Genomic DNA, 20705 nt, shown 5'->3' on the forward strand with positions numbered 1-20705 from the left:
AAGACTCTATCTCAAGAAAAAGAAATCTAAAATAGAGTCTTCCTGCAAAGATGATATTTAAGAGAAGAGTTAAAGGTAATAGGGAGGAAGCTGTGCAGAAAGCAGCAGAAAAACATTAGTGCGAACCCTCTAAGGCACGAGCTGAGCTGGGTTTATTGCAAAATAGCCGGGAAACCAGTATGACTGGTTAATATGACCAATTATGTTGAAATTAACCAGTGGCCTGACTTAAAGAAAGCTCTCTGAACAACTGCATGATCAAATCTGAAATGGCAACTCCTTGGTATAGTTTTTCAGGGGACGAGGCAATGGGAAACCATTGGTCTTAAGGATCTTACAAGCCTCTGAAGATGTAAAGTAACACCAACAATTAAAGAGCAATTCCAAATGTTTTACCTATACTTAGCTCTTGAGGTGCCTTTTGGGTGGGAGAACTGTTCTTCAAGGTGATCTTTTCCCATCTTTTTCATTCAGGTTTCAACGAAAATAAAACAAAATGTTGAGTAAAATGTAGGGGAAAACACTGGTCAAAAGCGAATTGTTTTTTAAAAAGCAAATTATAATTTGATGAGAAGGAGAAATGTTATTACCTGACCAAAGAAATTGATGGGCCCAGTGTCCAAGGGTTTGGCTTTAGCAAATTCCTTCATTCTGCCACGAGACCTGAGAAAGAGCAATTGAAAACCCGAAGACAAATGATCATCTTCATAGATGATATTTCAAAGTACGCGATGGTTTTAAAGTTCAGCTGTTTTCTTCTTTTTTAATGGACATGAGGTCTCAGCCGGGTGCCAAGGCTCACGCCTATAATCTCAGCATTTTGGGAGGCTGAGGCAGGTGGATTGCTTGAGCCCAGGAGTTCAAGACCAGCCTGGGCAACACAGTGAGACCCTGTCTCCAAATAAATAAATAAATAAAATACAAAAATTAGCCAGGTATGGTGGTGCACACCTGTATTCCCAGCTACTCATGAGGCTGAGGCAAAGGATCAGTTGAGCCTGGGAGGCACTCCAGTCTTCAGTGAGTTGTGATTGTGCCACTGCACACCAGCCTGGGTGGCAGAGTGAGACACTGTCTCAAACAAACAAAAAAAAATGAGTTATCATTATGTTGCCCAGGCTGGTCTCAAATTCCTAGCCTCAAACAATCCTCCCATCTCAGCCTCCCAAACACTGGGATTCCAGGCATGAGCCACTGTGTCCAGCCAGATGTTTTATTTTCACTGAAGCATAAAAACATTGAGGGGAGAGGAATGCCACTGTTCCTTTATCTCCATCTTTATTCCATATGCTATTCACTTGACATAGATAAAATCAGAACTGAATGCTATTGGCAAACAAAGCAATAATGACATATTAATACAGTTTCTCAACCTCAGCACTACTGCCATTTGGACCAGATAATTCTCTGTGGCAAAAAGCTACCTCGTGCATTGTAGAATGTTTAGCAGCAAAAAAACCCTGACTTTTACCTTGCCAGATGCCATAACATAACCTCTCACCCAGCTGTGACAACAAAAAATGTCTCCCGATATTGCTGATGGTACCCTGGGGGTCAAAATCGCCCCTGGTTGAGAACACTGTGTAATGGACAAAACAAAACACAAACAAAAAAAAAGATTTGTTAAGAAAGGAACTGGTGTCTGTGAGGATGGGTGACACTGATGATGGCAGGGTCATTAAAGCAGTGACACTCAAAATGTGGTCTCTGGATCAGCAGTGTCAGCAACACCTGGGACCTTGTTAGAGATGCAAATCCTCAGGCCTTACCCAGACCTAATGTTAGAATCTCTGCAGGTGGCACCAGGAGTCTATGTGTGGGCAAGCCCTCTGGGGGATTCTGAGGAACACTCAAGTTTGCAAAATACTAACCAAAGGGACACATTTTACTAAGCACTTCATACCTACTAGCATAGTTATAATGAAAAAGACAATAAAAAGGGACACATTTTAGACTGGGCGTGGTGACTCACATCTGTAATCCCAGCACTTTGGGAGACTGAGGCGGGTGGATCATGAGATCAGGAGTTCAAGACCAGCCTGGCCAAGATGGTGACACCCCTTCTGTACTAAAAATACAAAAATTAGCCAGACGTGGTGGCGGGTGCCTGTAATCCCAGCTGCTTGGGAGGCTGAGGCAGAGAATTACTTGAACCCGGGAGGCAGAGGTAGCAGTGAGCCAAGATCGCATCACTGCTCCAGCCTGGGCAACAGTATGAGACTCAGTCTCAAAAAAAAAAAAAAAGGACACATTTTACTAAGCAGGTTGTGAAAAACACATGACTGTGATTGGAGAGGAACTCTGGGGTAAACCAGAGCTAAATGGCCTCAGGGATTTGCAGTGAATGCACAATGGAGGACGGGCAGCAGCAACAACAGGACTGGGACACATAGTGGACTGAGGCTCATTAACTATTGTGATTATTGGTCAGTTTCGGTGGCTCACGTTTGTAATCCTAGCACTTTGGGAGGCTGAGGCAGGCGGATTGCCTAAGCTCGGGAGTATGAGACCAGCCTGGACAATATGGCAAACCCCGTCTCTACTAAAAATACAAAAAATTAGCCAGGTGTGGTGGTGCATGCCTATAAGCTACTTGGGAGGCTGAGGCAGGAGAATCCTTCTGAGCCTCCCAAGTAGCTGGGACTACAGGCATGCACCACCACGCTGGCTAATTTTTCTACGTTTTGTAGAGATAGGGTTTCACCATGCTGCCTAGGCTGGTCTTGAACTTCTGGACTTAAACGATATGCCTCCCCCCTTGGCCTCCCAAAGTGCTGGGATTGCAGGTGTGTGCCACTATCCCCAGCCTTGTCAGGGTTTTTAACACAAGTGACTCCATTATGATTCTGACAACTTTCACACTTTGTCCCTTGATTTGGTGTCCAAGAAACCGCATCGCAATCTCTCTTCAATAGCCTGCTTCGATGCCCCTAACAAAATTGCTCTATCTGAAGTCAGTGGTCTATCCTGAGACTTTGTACTACTTGATCTTTTTACAACAGTTGATATAGCTGACCAAATTATTTCATGAAACATTTTCTCTCCTTACCTTCATGTGATTATTCTCTGCCGCATTTTCTCCTTCTTGTCTTACCATTCGTTTGTAGTGTCCTTAACAGAATTTCCCACTCTCCCCACAAACAAGCAAAATCTCCAAAACATTAGTGTCCTTGTGGGTTGTGTTTTGTTTTTTGGTCCCCTTCTCTTCTCCCTGAATGATCTCGGTCATAGTCCTCTGCCACACGGAAGGCCTAATTACTCTCCTGTCTATATCACTAGATCCATATTTCTAACTGACTACCAGATATCTTCGCCTGCGTGCCCTGCAGGCACCTCAAATTTAGAATGCCCAAAGCTTATCTGCCATTCCACTTCTTCCAAAACCTCCCCCTCCCCCTTCATTCTCTATCTCAGGGAGTGGTACCCCTCTCACCGAGGAACCCAAGCCAGAAACCTGGGTCTCATTCTCAACTCCTCTCTCTCTGTTCTCAGTGCACAGTAAGCTCTCTTAATACTACTTTAGAAATGTTTCTGTGGAAGCCGGATGCAGTGGCTCACACCTGTAATCCCAGCACTTCGGGAAGCCAAGGCAAGTGGATCATTTGAAGTCAGAATTCGAGACCAGCCTGGCCAACATGGTGAAACCCTGTCTCTACTAAAAATACAAAAATCAGCTAGGTATGGTGGCAGGCACCTGTAATCCCAGCTACTCAGGAGGCTGAGGCAGGAGAATTGCTTAAACCAGGGAGGCAGAGATTGCAGTGAGCTGAGATCACATCACCGTACTCCAGCCTGGGTGACAGAGCAAGACTCTGTCTCAGAAAAAAAAAAAAAAATTCTGTGATCCAGCCTCTCTTGTTAGGCCTGCCCAACCACCACAGCCTTTGTATAAGTTCCCATCAATATTGTTAGCAGCAATGATTTGGCAGTTCTCCCATAACACTAAGCTCTCCCATCTCCAATTCTTTCTTTAGAATAGAGACCATCAGACTTAGGGATGTCACTATTCAGAAATGTTTTAAAAGTGGGTTTGGGAACTAATACAGTGTTGCCTTTTAAAAAACTTTGTCAAGGCACTGAAAAATGATATCTGGTCTCACTGTTGTTTTATAATAATAATGTAAAATGACTGTTTAACTTCAAAAAATAGAAACTATCATACGCTCAGAAGGCAGTTCTTTAAATATATTTGACTTTTTATTTTATTTATTTTATTTTTGAGACAGGGTCACCTAGGCTGGAGTGCAGTGGCACCGATCAGAGCTCACTGCAACCTCTATCTCCTAAGCTTAAACCATTCCCCTGGCTCAGCCTCCCGAGTAGCTGGGACCACAGGCACCCACCACTATGCCAGTTAATTTCTTTTTCTTTTTCTTTTTCCGCTGCTGCTGTCCCTCCTGCTGCTGCTGCTGCTGCTGCTGCTGCTGCTTCCTCTCCTCCTCCTTCTCTCCCCTTCTTCTCCTCCTCCTCCTCCTCCTCCTCCTTCTTCTTCTTTCTCCTCCTCCTCCTCCTCCTTCTTCTTCTTCTTCCTCTCCTTCTCCTTCTCCTCCTTCTCCTTCTCCTTCTTTCTCCTTCTCCTTCTCCTTCTTTTCTTTCGTCTTCTTCTTCTTCTTTTTTTTTTTTTAGTGGAGATGAGGTCTCGCTGTGTTGCCAAGCAGGGTTTGGAACTCCTGAGCTCAAGCGATCCTCCTGTGTCAATCCCCTAAAGGTTTGAGATTCGTCCTGAGACTGACCAGCCACATGTTTGCCCTGAGTCTGAAACTCCTCAGCTGTCCAGGCACAAAGGTTCACATCTGTAATCCCAGCTACTTGGGAGGCTGAGGCATAAGAATCGCTTGAACCCGGGAGGCAGAGGTTGCAGTGAGCTAAGATCGCACCACTGCACTTCAGCCTAGGTGACAAAGCGAGATGCTGTCTCAAAAAAAAAAAAAGAAAAATCCCTCAGCTTTGTGATAGACTACCTTAGAATAGAAAATAATTAATAAATAAGGAAAGTGTTCGCATCTTATTTTATTTATGTACACATCTGTCTCATTGAATTCTAAACTTTCTTCAGGGTATGGATTTCTGCCCTATTCAGTTTTGCATTTTTCATCAAGCATAATTACTCCCAGTCTGCAATCAATAAATGTTTACTGAATTGATTTGAAATCTCAGTTGGGAAGGTAAAATTCAGAATTATTAAACTTTTGGTATCTGATAACCTGGCTTTGGATTCTAACTCCACTATTCACTTGCTGTATGACCTGGGGCAAGCTGCCTAAACTTTCTGTAATTTCCTCAACTCAAAAATGGATTAAGTGAGCTAATGAATGTAATATGCTGGCTGCTTAAATGTAATATGCTGGGTGCTTAAATGCTATTTATATCGTATTTACTGAGCTTTTACTATGCCTTAGTTTTGAGGCAGGTGCAGGTGATAGAGTAGAAAATAGGCAGGGGCCAGGTGCAGTGGCTCACACTTGTAATCGCAGTACTTGGAGACCGAGGTGGGCACGTTGCTTGAGTTCAGCGTTTTGATACCAGCCTGGGCAATGCATTGAACCATCATCTCAAATACAAAAAAAAAAAAAAAAAAAAATTAGCCGGGTGTGGTGTTATACACCTGTAGTCCTGGTACTCTGGAAGCTGAGGTGGAAATCACTTGAGCCTAGGAGGTCGAGGCTGCAGTGAGCTGCGATTGTACCACTACACTCCAGCCTGGGTGGCAGAGCGAGACCCTGTCTCAAAAAAAAAAAGGAAAGAAAAGACAGGGAAAATGTAATATGCAGGGCTCTTGGGGAGACAACCATAAAACAAGTAAATGCATAAGTAAATTCATTACACATTGTGATAAGTAACATGAAAAAGAGTTAAGAATTCTAGGAAAAATTGTGAGAGGAGGACCTGATTTAGAAAATTATGGAAGGATTCTCTGAAAAAGAGGCACTTAAGCTGAGACTTGAAGGATGGGAAATTCTCTATTCACCCACCCCTGAACTCATTCCTCAACACTGTTTAGTCTGGTTTCCATCTCTCTACTTAAATAGCTCTTGCTAAGGTCACCAATGGCATCCAAATTACTATGTACGTCAGTCCTCTTCCGTGACCTCCTAGCTGCTCTCAACACAGTTGATCATGCCCTCCTTCTTGAGAGGTCTTCCCTTGGCTTCTGTAATAATAAGTGCCTCCTGATTTCTTCCTCCCTCTCTGGTTACCTCGTCAGTCCTCTTTGAAAGTCCGTCTGCCCAATTCATTCATTAACTGTTCCCCAAGTCTTAGTTGCAGGTTCACCTTTTTTGTATCAACCTAAATAAAAGAGAGAGAGGCTCTGTAAAAGAGAGATATGTAGTAAATTATGTGCATAACTAGGGAGGTTAAAAAAAAAAAGATAAAGATGGCTGGGTACAGTGGCTCACATCTGTAATCCCAGCACTTTGGAAGGCCAAAGTGGGCAGATCACAGGGTCAGAAGTTCAAGACCAGTTTGGCCAATATAGTGAAACCCTGTCTCTACTAAAAATATATATATAAAATTAGCCAGGTGTGGTGGCACGTGCCTGTTGTCCCAGCTACTCAGGAAGCTGAGGCAGAAGAATTGCTTAAAGCCGGGAAGTGGAGGTTGCAATGAGTTGAGATCATGCCACTGCACTCCAGCCTGGGCGACAGAGCAAAACTCTGTCTAAAATAAATAAATAAATAAAGATATTTAGAGGAAAAATGAGAAGGATAACTGTTTTGAGATAATTATCCTTGGCTACAAAGATCAATAACAAAAGTTACGCCAGTCCAAAATCAGACAGGCAGTTGCTGGGTAGATGTCCTTGTAGAAGTATTTTTTGTGTACAGTTGGGATGGCCTTTGCGTGACGTTTTGGGTTTTGCAGAGTGATAGTTTTTGTTATTAGGCGTACAAATGTGAGAACCCTCTTTTATAGTCTTCCCCAGCTCTTTCTGACTGAGGCTTTTTTTTTTTTTGAGACAGAGTCTTGCTCTGTTGCCAGGTGCCAGGCTGGAGTGCAGTGGCACCATCTCGGCTCACTGCAACCTCCGCCTCCTGGGTTCAAGCAATTCTCCTGCTTCAGCCTCCCGAGTAGCTGGAACCACAGGCGCACACCACCATGCCCAGCTAATTTTTGTATATTTTAGTAGAGACAGGGGTTTCACCATGGTCTCTATCGCTTGACCTCATGATCTGCCCGCCTCAGCCTCCCAAAGTGCTGGGATTACAGGCATGAGCCACCGTGCCTGGCCCGTGCCTGAGTTTTTTTTTTTTAAACACTAGTGACTCCATTTTGATTTTGACAACTTCCATACTTCTTACTCTAGACTTTGTGAAGGTTGCAGACGACAAAATGAAATCACTTTTGTCAGACACAGACAAAATGGGGCCAGGAAGGTGAAAGGAGAGGAGGCCTATGCTTACATGTCTAAGAATTGTTGCCAAGGACATTCAAAAAGCTCTTTTGCATCTTTCAACATCTCCTGATTTGATAAGGTTTACAACTAGACATTTTTTAGGACTGTGAGAATTTAGGTAAGACGTTCTCGGAACACTTATCTGGTGAGGCATCACCACCAATGAACTGACAACTCTGGCTTTAAGCCTCTAGAAACAATGATCTGTTTCTAAGCAGTTTATATAAATGTCTTTTTTGTTGGTAAAAGCTCCCCTTTCCTCACTGAGTGCACTGGAGATTTGCCATTACATGCATTCTGGATTATAATCCTTATATCTATTCCCAAGTAAACCCAACATGTTAAAGATAATTTTCTCTTGGGTTTCTTTTTTTTTTTTTTTTTGAGACAAGGTCTCATTCTGTCATCAAGGCTGGAGTGCAGTGGTGATGAGACGGGATAGTTCCCTTTTCTCCCTTAGAGGATGGGAACTGCAGTGGCTGGTTTCACTCAGCCCACCGCTGGCCACTCCTCACGGAAGGGAGCGAGTGCAGGAACCGGGGTGAGCCACCGCTGGAACCGGCCAGTCGCTCCTCTCTGTCGGGAGCAGGCTCTATGTGGGCCCCGCAGCAGCGTCCAAGAATATTACAACCAATGCTCTTTCCGCTTTTCCGTCCAGGGATGGCCAAGTGTCAGCCAGCTCAGTGGAGAGTCAGGGTGGCAGCCCCTGTACTCTCAGGGGCTTCCTAGTTCTTGTCTGGCGTCCAGGAAGAATCACGTCACAGGAACGGTTTGAAAGGTGATAAATGAAGAAGACTTTATTGAGCGGTGGATGGCTCTCAGCGGAAAGGGAGGCTGAAAAGGGGATGGGAAGGTGATCTTTCCCTGAAGCCCACCTATCTCTGGCTGGGCGCCTCTCTGAAACTGCACGTCCGAAGTTAGCCGCATCTACCGGTATTCTCCGACACTCCGTTGTTTCTCGGCTTGCCACTCAGCCGCTTGTGTTTCCGACGCTCAGCTGCTTGGGCTGCTTTGCCAGCTGAAGTCTTTATGGGCACAGGATAGGGGTGGGGCAGGCCAAAAATGAAACGTTTGGGCAGAAAAATGGGGTCAGCTGTTTTCACTTAGAGCCGTGGTTCCAGGCTTAAGGGTGGGGTCTAGCTGGGAGCCCAGCCCTTCTGTGACAGTGTGATCCTAGTTCATGGCAGCCTTGACTTCCTCAGGGTCAAGCGATCCTTCCACCTGGGCCTCGAGTAGCTGGGACTACAGGCACACTCCACCACGCCCAATTAATTTTTTAATTCCTTGTAGAGAGGGGATCTTGCTTGGCAGCCAGGCTGGTCTCTGATTCCTGGCTTCAAGTGATCTTCCTGCTTCGGCCCCCTAGAGTGCTGGGATTACAGGTGTGAGAAACCAAGCCTGGCCTCTAATGTCTTCTTTTTTTAGGTTGGCAATTTACATTGTCCAATAGTCACTCATGTAATTTTAAATTTTCTAGTAGCCACATTTTATTTTTATTTTTTATTTTTTTTTTAGCAGGATGTTTAGACATATTGTAGTCACATTTTAAAAACTAAAAAGAAACATCATTAACAATCAATCTTAATGTTTTTATTTAACTTTATATAAAAATTATCACAATAAGTAATAAATACAACATTATTGAGAGACTTTAATATTTTTGTATTAAGTTTTTGTAATTCAGTGTGTATTCTAAATTATGGCATGACTCAATTTGGACTAGCAGCATTTTAAGTGCTCAGTAGCAACATGGTAGGTGGTCATCATTTTGTGCAGTACAGGTATAGACTCACGTCTAGATTCCCTTGCTGGACGGTCTTATCTGTGTCAAAGTTCCAATTCTCATCTATTAGCTGATGACTCACATTTTTATATCTGCTCCAACTATTCTTTTGATCTCCACTTCCTTACAGTTCGCTTTCTTCACATCTCCACTTTAATGCCCCAAGACACCTCAGACTCAGCATGTCTCACATCTAGCTCATAATCTTCCCTTTCAAATCTGAAATGTTTTTCTATCACTGCTATTTACATTACATTACCAGTCAATCCAATTTCACCAGCACACAACTAAGGGGCTTCCTTGATATCTTCTTCTCCCTCAAATCCCTTATATGACTCATCACCAAGTCTTGCCTATTTTATCTCCCACATATCTCTTAAATTTATTCATTTTTTGGTCACATGCATCATCACTCCCTTTCAAGCCACTGTAATCTACTGACTTTAATAGCCTCTAAGCTGATCTCCCTGCATTAATTCTGGCCACCCTCAGCTCTACTCTGTACACTGCAGCCATGGTGATATTTTCAAAACCTAATCATGTTAATTGCAAATCTCATCAGTTTAGCTGTCTCCTCACCATTAAAATACTTAAGAGACCTGGGCACAGTTGCTCACGCCTATAATCCCAGGACTTTGGGAGGCTGAGGCGGGTGGATCACCTGAGTCAGGAGTTTGAGACCAACATGGTGAAACCCCGTCTCTACTAAAAATACAAAATTTAGTTGGGTGTGGTGATGTGTGCCTGTAGTCCCAGCTATTTGGGAGGCTGAGTCAGGGGAATTGTTTGAATCTGGGAGGCGTAGGCTGCAGTGAGCTGAGATCGCGCCATTGCACTCCAGCCTGGGCAACAGAGCAAGACTCCATCTCAGAAAAAAATACAAAGTAAAAATAAATATTAAGGGAGGCAGGTGGATCACTTGAGGTCAGGAATTTGAGACCAGCCTGATCAATATGGTGAAACCTTGTCTCTACCAAAAAAATACAAAAATTAGCTGGGTGTGGTGGCATGTGCCTGTAGTCCTAGCTACTTGGGAGACCGAGGCAGGAGAATAGCTTGAACCTGTGAGGTGGAGGTTGCAGTGAGCTGAAATCGTGCCACTACACTCCAACCTGGGTGATACAGCGAGACTCCATCTCAAAACAAACAAACAAAACAAAGCAAAACAAAACTCTCTCTAAACCTTTCCCCTCCCCTTTCCCTATTCATTCTTCAGATCTCAGCCTAATTGCTACTTCCTCAGGGGAACTCTACCAGACCGTCCTACCTAGGCAAGTCCCCTTGTAATATGCTTTCATAGCAACACTTGTAAATTTGCTTTTATTAGCATTATTGCTTGACGTCTATTTTTGTTAACTGGCTCTATGATGACAAGGATTATCTTTGTTTTTGCTCTCTAAATGTTGCCAAATCTAGGTTTATACTAGGCATTGAACGCATGGATGAATGAGTGAATGAGTGACTATGCCTGCCAAGCAAACAGGAGCCGAGACAAAAGTGAGTTTGAAATGCTCCGAGGTCAGAAAGAGCTCTGAGAGCCGAGACACTGGAGAAGTAGGCGTGGCTGGATCTTGCTGGGTATTTTAAAGGACTTGGACACATGGAAGCTACCTCTATTTTTTTGGTATTATGTTTGCTTTACCAACTTTTTTATTGCTAGCCATCAACTAGGGAAAACAATTTAAAATCTAAATAGGGATAGATTTAGAGAGATAAATAAAGATATCTAAAGGAATAAGAGAAGCAGTTTTTAGTACTATTGAATAGGTGCTGCCTGAATCTTTAAGACAGAAGATGTACATTTATGCAGCTGCGGTTAGAGCCTGTGTGAGGTTTACTATAAATCCACTGGCAAGAAGGCTCTTAAAGACATTTTGATGGCCATGAAGCTTGGTGCCTAGTTTAAAACTAGTGAAAACACCTAAACTTTCTAGGTGGACAAAGCCATATTCAGGAGAAATTGAGAAGTTGGTGCAGGCGCCAATCACAATCCACTTACTCCACAAACCAAATCTCAAACTGCGGTTTGAACCTGAGGTTCAAAACATAAGAGGTAAAGAAACGGACAAAATTTAGTTTCTGGTGAAACGTCCTAAATCCAAAAGAACGGTGTCCGGAAATAGAGAAAACGGGGTGTGATCTTTTGCATTAATGAGAGAGACCGTGTCCTCGTGTGTCAGAATCTGTCATTCTCGTCCTGAGTCGGAAAGTGAGCGGAGTGTCAGGGAATCCCATCTTGAACTGTCGAGGGTTGAGTAGTTCAAGAAACTAACACGGAACTCCAGCTTCCAAAATTCTCTCCAGTGCCTAGACACCCCCGCAGAGAGCTGTGATTGTGAATATCAACGCAGATTTGATTAAATCTTTTAGATTTAAAAGATATGTGGAGTCATGACAGTAGAAATGTGTACAAGTGAACATATTTCTTAGCCCGTTTCCCCGCTGCCTGTGCGATTTATAAAAACTCAAATGTAAAACATTTCCGTTCCAGCAGAGACGCCGCTTGCTATCGCGGGTTGCCCTTCTCCACAGGCATCTCTAGCTGACTCTAGAGCTCAAGCTTCCCTTTAGACTTCACCCTGCACGAGAGGATTTCCACCAGAAATGCCTGAGGCACGAGACGAAGCAGCAGTCGGATCGGGCCCCAGCTGACTGCAGCCAGGCTGAGGCTTCAATCCGACACCCTCAGCCAAGTCCTCCACCGTCCCAGCATTCCCTGCGTCCCTATCATCGAGAGCAGCTTCCGGCGTGGCTGGTGTAGGCGGGTGAAGAAGGAGCGGGCCCTCGCAGTTCCGTCTCATTCCCTCGCGCTCTCTCGGGCAACATGGCGGGTGTGGAGGAGGCAGCGGCCTCCGGGAGCCACCTGAATGGCGACCTGGATCCAGACGACAGGGAAGAGGGAGCTGCCTCTACGGCTGAGGAAGCAGCCAAGAAAAAAAGACGGAAGAAGAAGAAGAGCAAAGGGGCTGGTGCAGGTAAAGGGAGTTTTATGTTTTCCCAGTGCCCGCCAGGAATGGCTGAACGGTTTGGCTCAGGCCGGGAGAAGGGGGCCGGGACTCGGGCTCCCGAGCCCCAGACTAGACTGGTTCTTAGGCCCGACAGGTTGGCAAAGCTGGGCTATAGATTCCTAGTCCCGAGACGAGGCGTCATCTTCTCCTATGGGACCAGAGTGCTTGTAGGGGAGAAAAGAGTACCTGAGGTTGGTGTGTGGCACCTCTGGGATCTCTGGGCCGGAGCCCCTGTGTTACCAGAACTCAGCTCCCACGCACATCGTGGCACGGTCTTGAGCTCGTGCACAGAGCACAGCCTTACCGTCTTCTGCGCGGTTTGGCCGCCGTCTCAAAAATCCGATTTTGACCCGTACTGCCGCGTCTTTGCTGGTTTGCTGGAGCAAGCTAGGACATATTTTCTTTGAGGGTGGGGGTGGGGTGGTCAGATGTGATGGAGAACACATCTCCCCCCACCAGCCCGGTTCACGTTGGGGTGGTTGTTGCAGCCTGCAGTTTTGGGGTGTGTGTACATATGTGTATGCCCGCGCGCTCACGTCATTAATGGCAGAATTTGTGGTGGTGATACGAATTTTCACCTGCCTAATCCCACAGCATCGCCAAGCTTTAGAGCCTTTAGACCTGAATTATAATGCCACTCGCAGGCAGTGCAGATAGAATATTCTGTGGCCCAGAACGGAACTTCTCAGCCCTTAACTTCCGAATCCACTGGTAAGGCAAGGAGAACTGCCGAAAGTTGGATATTATGAGCTGGGAACTTAAGTGTTTTGAGAAGTCTGTGGTTTTGCTGCCCAAGCTCCTTCACCTTGAGAAAAATTATTTTTACTTGTTTCTAATTAAAATCGCCAGAGAAACAGAAAAACGGAGAAGTCAAAAGCGATTAAGATGGAATTGAGAGAGGTCGAAGAGAGCTAATATTCATCTTTCTGAAATTTTGATTAGATGGGAATGGAAGGAGAGTTGTAGCGTTGCTGGAACTCTTCCAGAGCAAAATTTAATCCCAGGAAATACTCTGGTGGCTGTTCCTGGATTTCGAGTGAAATCGAAACACTGCTGTTTGTCTTGTAAGGTGTTCAGCTGACTGATCCTAATGTATTTTTAACAGTTGTATTTCTTAATATGAATTCTCTCCAGTAGCCAGAATGTCACTTCATTTCATGCCACCTGATACTATCAATACATGTAACATATTGCTCCGATAGGTAGGTTATAATCACTTCCAGAGCAGGGGCCGGGTTTTGTGCTTAGATATTCGAGCATTTTGCTTTTTTAGTAATGGTCTATCTTTGCCTATTTATTTTGACTTTACCCAGCCCATCATATCTTCATGAAACCAGGCTGCCCTGGGGTGTGGCACATGATTCTTCTTCCTAAGGCCTTCAGCATTTATTACCTATCTGGTAATTTTAAGTAGTTGTTGAGTCTAGTTGCTGACTACTATTAAAAGTTAAACTACTTGAGGATAGAGACCAGTTTATACTTTTGTTATCTTTTAGCTACTAGTGTGTGTAATGGATATTTTGTTGAGTAAATTAATGAATGGGCAGTACTGTGTTGGTATGGAAGATTTTTCTGTCATTAAACAAATTTTGTTATGTTGATAATAATGTTTCTGTTTTTGTTTCCTGAGGAAAGGATTTGTAAGTTTTCCAGGATCATTAGAGCATATTCTAGTGGGAAAATGTCTGTATTAGATTTAATTTCTGCTATTTTATTTTGATCAGCAGGGCAACAGGAACCTGATAAAGAATCAGGAGCCTCAGTGGATGAAGTAGCAAGACAGTTGGAAAGACAAGCATTGGAGGATAAAGAAAGAGATGAAGATGATGAAGGTAAATGGTTAATTTGATCTTTGTCATTAGAAAAGCTAGAACATGTGACGGTCCTTAATCAAAATTTATTTATCCATATGGTCTTTTTTTCTGACATTTCACTTGTTAGAGCCTCAGTGTCACAGATTTTAAGGAAAAGGTATTTATTAGCTAGTTTTGAAAAAGTTCAGTATGTTCATTAGCTGTTCAGATAGTACACATCTCAAATTTTAAAAATATACTTGGTAGAAGGCAAAGTAGTTCGTATTAATAAGATTGAGGGACTGTTTATTTAACTAATACTTTTCACATACATTTACATTTAAACCTCACAAAACCAAGCAAAGTAACCTACGTGTGCTTAGATACTCAAGAATTTTGTTTTTTAGTAATGGACTGTCTTTTCCTATTTGTTTTGACTATACCAAGCCCCTCATGGCTTTACCTAGCCATCTCATTTTATAGGTAGGGAAGTGGTAGTTATGTGATTTACCCAGAGTGACACAGCTGGTATGCGTAGAATAGAGCCAGAATTTCAAACCTAGTGCTTGATTGCAAGTTTGTTCCTTTTACTCTCTCTCTTTCTTTTTTTTTTTTTGGAGACTGAGTCTCACTCTATCACACAGGCTAGAGTGCAGTGGTGTGATCTAGGCTCACTGTCACCTCTGTCTCCTGGACTCATGCGATTCTCCTGCCTCAGCCTCCCAAGTGGCTGGGATTACAGGTGTCTGCCACATGCCCAGCTAATTTTTTTGTGTCTTTAGTAGAAACAGAGTGTCACCATGATGGCCAGGTTGGTTTTGAACTCCTAACCTCAAGTCATCTGCCCGCCCCAGCCTCCCAAAGTGCTGGGATTACAGGCTTGAGCAACTGTATCTGGCCTGTTCCTTTTACTCTCTGTTCCAAAACTACCTCTTTTATTCTTGAAGGATCATATAGGAGTGCACTAAATTTTACTATAAATTCTTTGACCCTAGCTCCTTGTGGGTGTTTGGGTACAATACGATTTTTTTTTTTTTAGACAGCAACTGCTAATTGATATTATCCAGTAAAACAGTGAAGGAAGAGATAGGTAAGAAAACTTACTATTCCCCAGCCTCTTTGGCAGGGGAAAAATGGCGCTTTCCCATTCTTTTTATTTGTAGTTGCCTGCTGCCATGAACAACTGTTCTACCTCAAGTACCACCAACCTGGGGTTATGTCTTTAACCATTAGTTGGGGCTGTACTTTAATTGTTGTGTTAGGGTAATGTAGAGTAATTGTTTTCCTTTAGAATGATATGTTCTCTGCCTTCAAGAAGCTTATAGTGAACATTTGGTGGAGTAAAGTGCCAAGACTCAAGGGAATTATTAGCTTTTCTCTTCCTTAAATCTTTTCCATTCTACGTTGGCTTATGCTTCAGATTATGAACATATTTTGAGCTCTTAAGAAAATGTTCTGTAAAATTCAAGGCAATATGATAGGTTGCTGTAGCCCCACTATATGTCCAATATCATAATGCTTCCTGAGCTTGTTGGGCTAGTTAAAAAATACTGGCTGGGTGTGGTGGCTTATGCCTGTAATCGAGACCAACCTGGGCAACATAGTGATACCCAATTTCTACCCCCCTCCCCCCAAGAAATCACAATGCTAATCTTGAAGTGTATCTTGTTCTGTTACACCTCTACAAAGTTGCCCCATCAGGTTGGAAATCTTCAATGTATTAAAGAAGATTTTAGGAATTTTTGTAGTTTTTTATTTCAGTAATCAGGGTAAGTCAATACTACCTATCTGTTGTTACAAGAGGTCTTTGAGGGAGTGGAAAGCTAGTGTTTCAAGATCTTTCTCCTAATGGAACACTAGGCTGGGTGTGGTGGCTTATGCCTGTAATCCCAGCACTTTGGGAGGCCAAGGTGGGTGGATCACCTGAGGTCAGGAGTTCAAGACCAGCCTGGCCAACATGGTAAAACCCATCTCTACTAAAAATACAAAAAATTAGCTGGGCATGGTGGTGGGCATGTGTAACCCCAGGTACTCGGGAGGTTCAGGCAGGAGAATCAGTTGAACCTGGGAGGTGGAGGTTGCAGTGATGAGATTGTGCCATTGCACTCCAGCCTGGGCAACAAGAGTGAAAATCTGTCTCAAAAAAATAAGAAAAAATAAAAAAGAAAACTATGTGGTAGACAGACAAAACCGAGAGGTGAAAAGGTATTTGGGTACCTGTAATAAAAATTTATTGAAATTTGGTGGTACAATTGTGAGCTGAAAGCTGAAGGAAGGCTCATTGGAAGGAATAGAACTTGAGTAAAACCAAACAGAAGAAACCACCATTTTGGGTTGGGGTAATGCTGCGAAAGTATTTGAAGCATGGTGATAATATAAGCTTGCCATGCAAGGTATGGATTTATGAAGTCTTTGAGGATTTTTAAGAAATGTTATGAGCCAAGCATGGTGACTAGTGCCTATAATCCCAGCTACTTGGGAGGCTGGGGCAGGAGGATCTTTGAGTCCAGGGGGCTTCAGTATGCTATGAAAACACCTGTGACTAGCCACTGCACTCCAACCTGGGTAACATAGTGAGACCTTGTCTCTTAAACAACAAAAAAAGGAATGTTATGAAAGAATAATTTAGGTTTTATCTATATACAGGGTTGTTTAGAGAGGTGTATAGGAAAGGCAAGGAGATCATTTTGGAGTCCTCTTAGAAATAGCCTAGGCATATGGTAATGAAGATGTAAACTGATAGTCATAAATAGAAATGGAAAGGAAGGATCCAGTGAACAGTAGCGTGGAAGCAGAATTCAAAAGACTTGGAGACTTACATTCTGGGGAGCAGGAGTAAGGCATTAGTGGACTCTGGGAGTTTGAACTTGTATGACAGAATGTTGGTGCTGTTGACTGAAATAATGAAGTTGGGAAAGAGCCAGTCAGTCACTGAGGGAGAGGTTTGGAGGCAAAGAAGAGGGTACTAAGTTTAATTTTAGATGTGCTGAATTAGAAACTGGGGTATTCATATAAAAAGTTGATCCTGTGGGCATCTAACAGTGTGCTGGAGATAATTCATTCAATATATTTTGAGTCAGGCTCATTAATTTTTAATGTTGGATATATACATACATCATATATGTATGATATATGTGTATATATATCCAACATATATATATGTATGTGTGTGTATATATATCCAACATATAATTTCCCTAAAATAATAATCACCTCTTTTTATGTTTAGGTCTATGGCTCATTTAGAATTAATTTTTCTAGATGATGCAAGGCAAAGTTTGAAAGCTTGAGGTTTTTTTTTTTTTTTTTTTTAATGTGGATTTCCAGTTGTCATTCAACAGATATCAATTGATTTGGGCCTAGTATTAATACAAATAAACATAAACAGCTTCTGTTGGTGGGGCCTGGTTGTTCATGCCTGTAATCCCAGCACTTGGGAGGCTGAGATGCGGTTCAAGACCAGTCTGGGCAACTTAGTGAGACCTTCTCTCTGCAAAAGATTGAAAACATTAGCTGGTTGTAGTGGTGCGTGCCTATAATTTCAGCTATTCAGGAGGCTGAGGTGGGAGGATTTCCTGAGTCTGGGAGGTTGAGGCTGCAGTGAGCTGTGATCCTGCCACTGTACTCCAGCTTGGGCAACAGAGCGAGACCCTGTTACAGAAAAAGAAACAAACAAAAAACAACCATTTCTCCTATGAAGAATATGCTGGGATGCTGTGAAAAACGGACATGTAAAAACACAAATTACAACATGGTATAGTGGTTGGAGCCATAAACATAAATAGTTTAATATTCAGATCCCAGCTCTGCTGCCATCCTGGCACAAAGTTAGTTCAATAAATTTTGGCTGTTATTCTGTACTGTATACAGACACTGGATATTGAATAAGGTAATTAGCTTCAAAAGGATGAAAGTATCAAAGAAGGACATTTTTGTTCCATTTTAAAGATGAAGAAACCAGGGTAGAGAGAGACTAAATAACTTGCCTAAGGTCACACAGATGAAAAGATTTTTAGCGTATGTTTAAAGTTGGTTGTGTTATCTTGGAAGTATTTGTTTTGGGTTGTGACTAGTGTATGTAGCACTACACTAGTATGTAGCACTAGTCACATACACTAGTCACAAACTGAAACAAATACTTCAAGATACATAACCAATTTTAGCCTGGAAAAAACTGTTGTTTTTCCAGAACAGAAACTATCTTGTTTATTTTTCTGTCCCTTTTACCTGGCACTAAAGAACTCAACAAACATTTAATGGAGTGAAGGTTACTATTAATGGTATAGTGGAGGATATGTGAATTAGATTATAATTTTTCATGTGCTTTTGATTAGGCTTTTGAATCTAAAATCCATAATAAGTCAGCAATATTTGTATTTTGGATTTGTTGCTGTTGTTTTGATACAGGATCACTCTTCTGTCACCCAGGCTGGTGTGCAGTGGCTTGATCTCAGCTCACTGCAGCCTTGACTTCCCCGGGTCAGGTGACCCTCCCACACCTCAGCTTTCCGAGTAGCTGGGACTACAGGTGCACACCACCACCCCTGGCTAATTTTTTGTACTTTTAATAGAGTACAAAATAGATTTTCACCATATTGTCCAGACTGGTCTCAAACTCCTGGCTCAAGTGATCCACCTGGCTCGGCCTCCCAAAGTGCTCGGATTAACAGGTGTGAACCACTGTACCTAGCCTAATATTTGTATTTCTACTGTTCTCTTTTGCCTGCTAGGTTTCTGATAATTTCATAAGATGAATATAAGAAATGGTGATTTTTGAGACTGGGTACAGTGGCTCACGCCTGAAATCCCTGGACTTTGGTAGGCCAAGGCCGGTGAATCACTTAAAGTCAGAGTTTTGAGACCATCCTGGTTAACATGATGAAACCCCATCTTTACTAAAAAATACGAAATTAGCCAGGCATAGTGGCACACACCTGTAATCCTAGATACTTCGGAGGCTGAGACACAAGAATCATTGGAACCTGGGAGGCAGAGGTTACAGTGAGCTGAGATCATGCCACTGCATTCCAGCATGGGCAACAAGAGTGAAACTACATCTCAAAAAAAAAAAAAAAAAAAAGGTCAAGTATTAGCGTTTTCATATGATTTAACCTGTGGAAGTCCTAGACCATGTTACCTTCCACTTTGCTAAACTGCTGCTTTCTGTTTCTAAATTTTTTAGAGATGGAGTCTCACTATGTTGCCCAAGCTGGATTCCAACTCCTGGGCTCAAGTGATCCTCCCACCTCAGCTTCCCAAGTAGCTGGGACTGTAGGCACGTGCCACCACACCTGGCAGCTGCTTCCTATTTCTTGTTTCAGTGAGAGAATAAATGTAAACAAGATAAACTAACATTTATTCATTTATTGAATAGACCAAATATTTGGCTGTTTGTACTTGCTTTGTCCCTCTGTTTACGAGGTTTAAATGAACATGTATTTGAAATTTCTTTTCTTAGATGGAGATGGTGATGGAGATGGAACAACTGGAAAGAAGAAGAAAAAGAAGAAGAAGAAGAGAGGACGTTAGTGACTTAAGTTAATCTTACTTGGTATATTAGAAGTGGTTATTTGGCCGGGTGCGGTGGCTTATGCCTGAAATCCCAGCACTTTGGGAGGCCAAGGCGGTTGGATCACCAGAGGTCAGGAGTTCAAGACCAGCCTGGCCAACATGGTGAAATCCTGTTTCTACTAAAAATACAATAATTAGCCGGGTGTGGTGGCTCACACCTGTTATCCCAGCTACTTGGGAGGCTGAGGCGGGAGAATCACTGGAACACAGGAGGTGGAGGTTGAGTGGCCAAGGTCATGTCACTGCAGTCCAGCCTGGGTGACAGAGTGAGACTCTGTCTCAAAAAAAAAAAAAAGAAGTGGTTATTCACCCACAGGTTTGAAGTTGCTTAAGGTCCTGATATATGTCAGGGAAATAAACTTAGGCTTAATAGAAGCAGATTTTAGTGAAACTAATAATTATTTAGAAAATAACTTTGGCTTAACAATCCTGTATTTTCTTTAGCTGTTAGCTAAGGGATGTCAATGTGAATTGGTTGCATTTTACTGCAAGTTAGGGATGAGTTTCTAAAAATTTTATGATTTAAAACTTGCATAATTTAAAAAATTCTGTCAGGAATGGCTAAAGTGGTGCCACTGTGGTGGTAGGGTAAACGTTGTTTGTAATTTACCTTCCAGCTTTTAAATTATGAGATTCTTCATGAATATTTAAAGAGGAGTCCCATTATTTAAAATGTGTGCATATGGTGAGACTTTATTATTGATTATAACTTTTATATTGTACTATCAGATTTGTATAAAATGTCCTACTTGTTTTGAGTTTCTATAAATGGCACAACCAAACATCATCAGGGACCTGAAAATATATTAGTGAGACTAAGGGGAGATTTCATAGTATTGAGGAAGAAAGGTTGGGTTGAGGATCACAACGTGTAAGTTTTAATCTTAGATGCCATTTGGGCTGTTGGAGACCGCTGAATGTCTGGTTATGCCTTCCTTTAAAATTTTTCAGGCTAAAATTTTATGAATCAGAATTTTGGGGGTTTGATAGTCATTCACCTATTCTCTAGGTGGAGGTAGGATAGCCTTCTTTGTGTTCAGACATCCATCCTTACTAGATCCTTCTACTCTTAGATGAGGATGTCAACTATTCTTGTAGCCTGTGAGGGCACATGAGTCTGTATTTGCTGAGCACAGGATACTTGCATTCCAGGA

The 20705-nt window shown here is 42.6% G+C and overlaps 1 protein-coding gene across 2 annotated transcripts in view; it reads left to right on the plus strand.

The window, feature by feature from the left end:
- The first annotated feature begins 11878 nt into the window (after positions 1-11878).
- METAP2 (methionyl aminopeptidase 2) overlaps positions 11879-20705 on the plus strand; it is a 39997-nt gene continuing 31170 nt past the window's right edge. The window contains exons 1-3 of one of the 2 annotated variants that reach the window (XM_032298433.1): positions 11879-12154; positions 13912-14019; positions 19439-19504. In XM_032298433.1, coding sequence (XP_032154324.1) covers positions 12004-12154; positions 13912-14019; positions 19439-19504 — 325 coding nt within the window. In that variant the 5' untranslated portion in view covers positions 11879-12003. The remainder of the gene's footprint in view (positions 12155-13911; positions 14020-19438; positions 19505-20705) is intronic. The other variant, XM_032298441.1, reaches the window with a different exon arrangement.

This window comes from Sapajus apella, unplaced genomic scaffold (assembly GCF_009761245.1).
Source record: "Sapajus apella isolate SASKATOON/1434 unplaced genomic scaffold, GSC_monkey_1.0 scaffold2, whole genome shotgun sequence".
NCBI classification, from domain to species: Eukaryota; Metazoa; Chordata; class Mammalia; order Primates; family Cebidae; genus Sapajus; species Sapajus apella.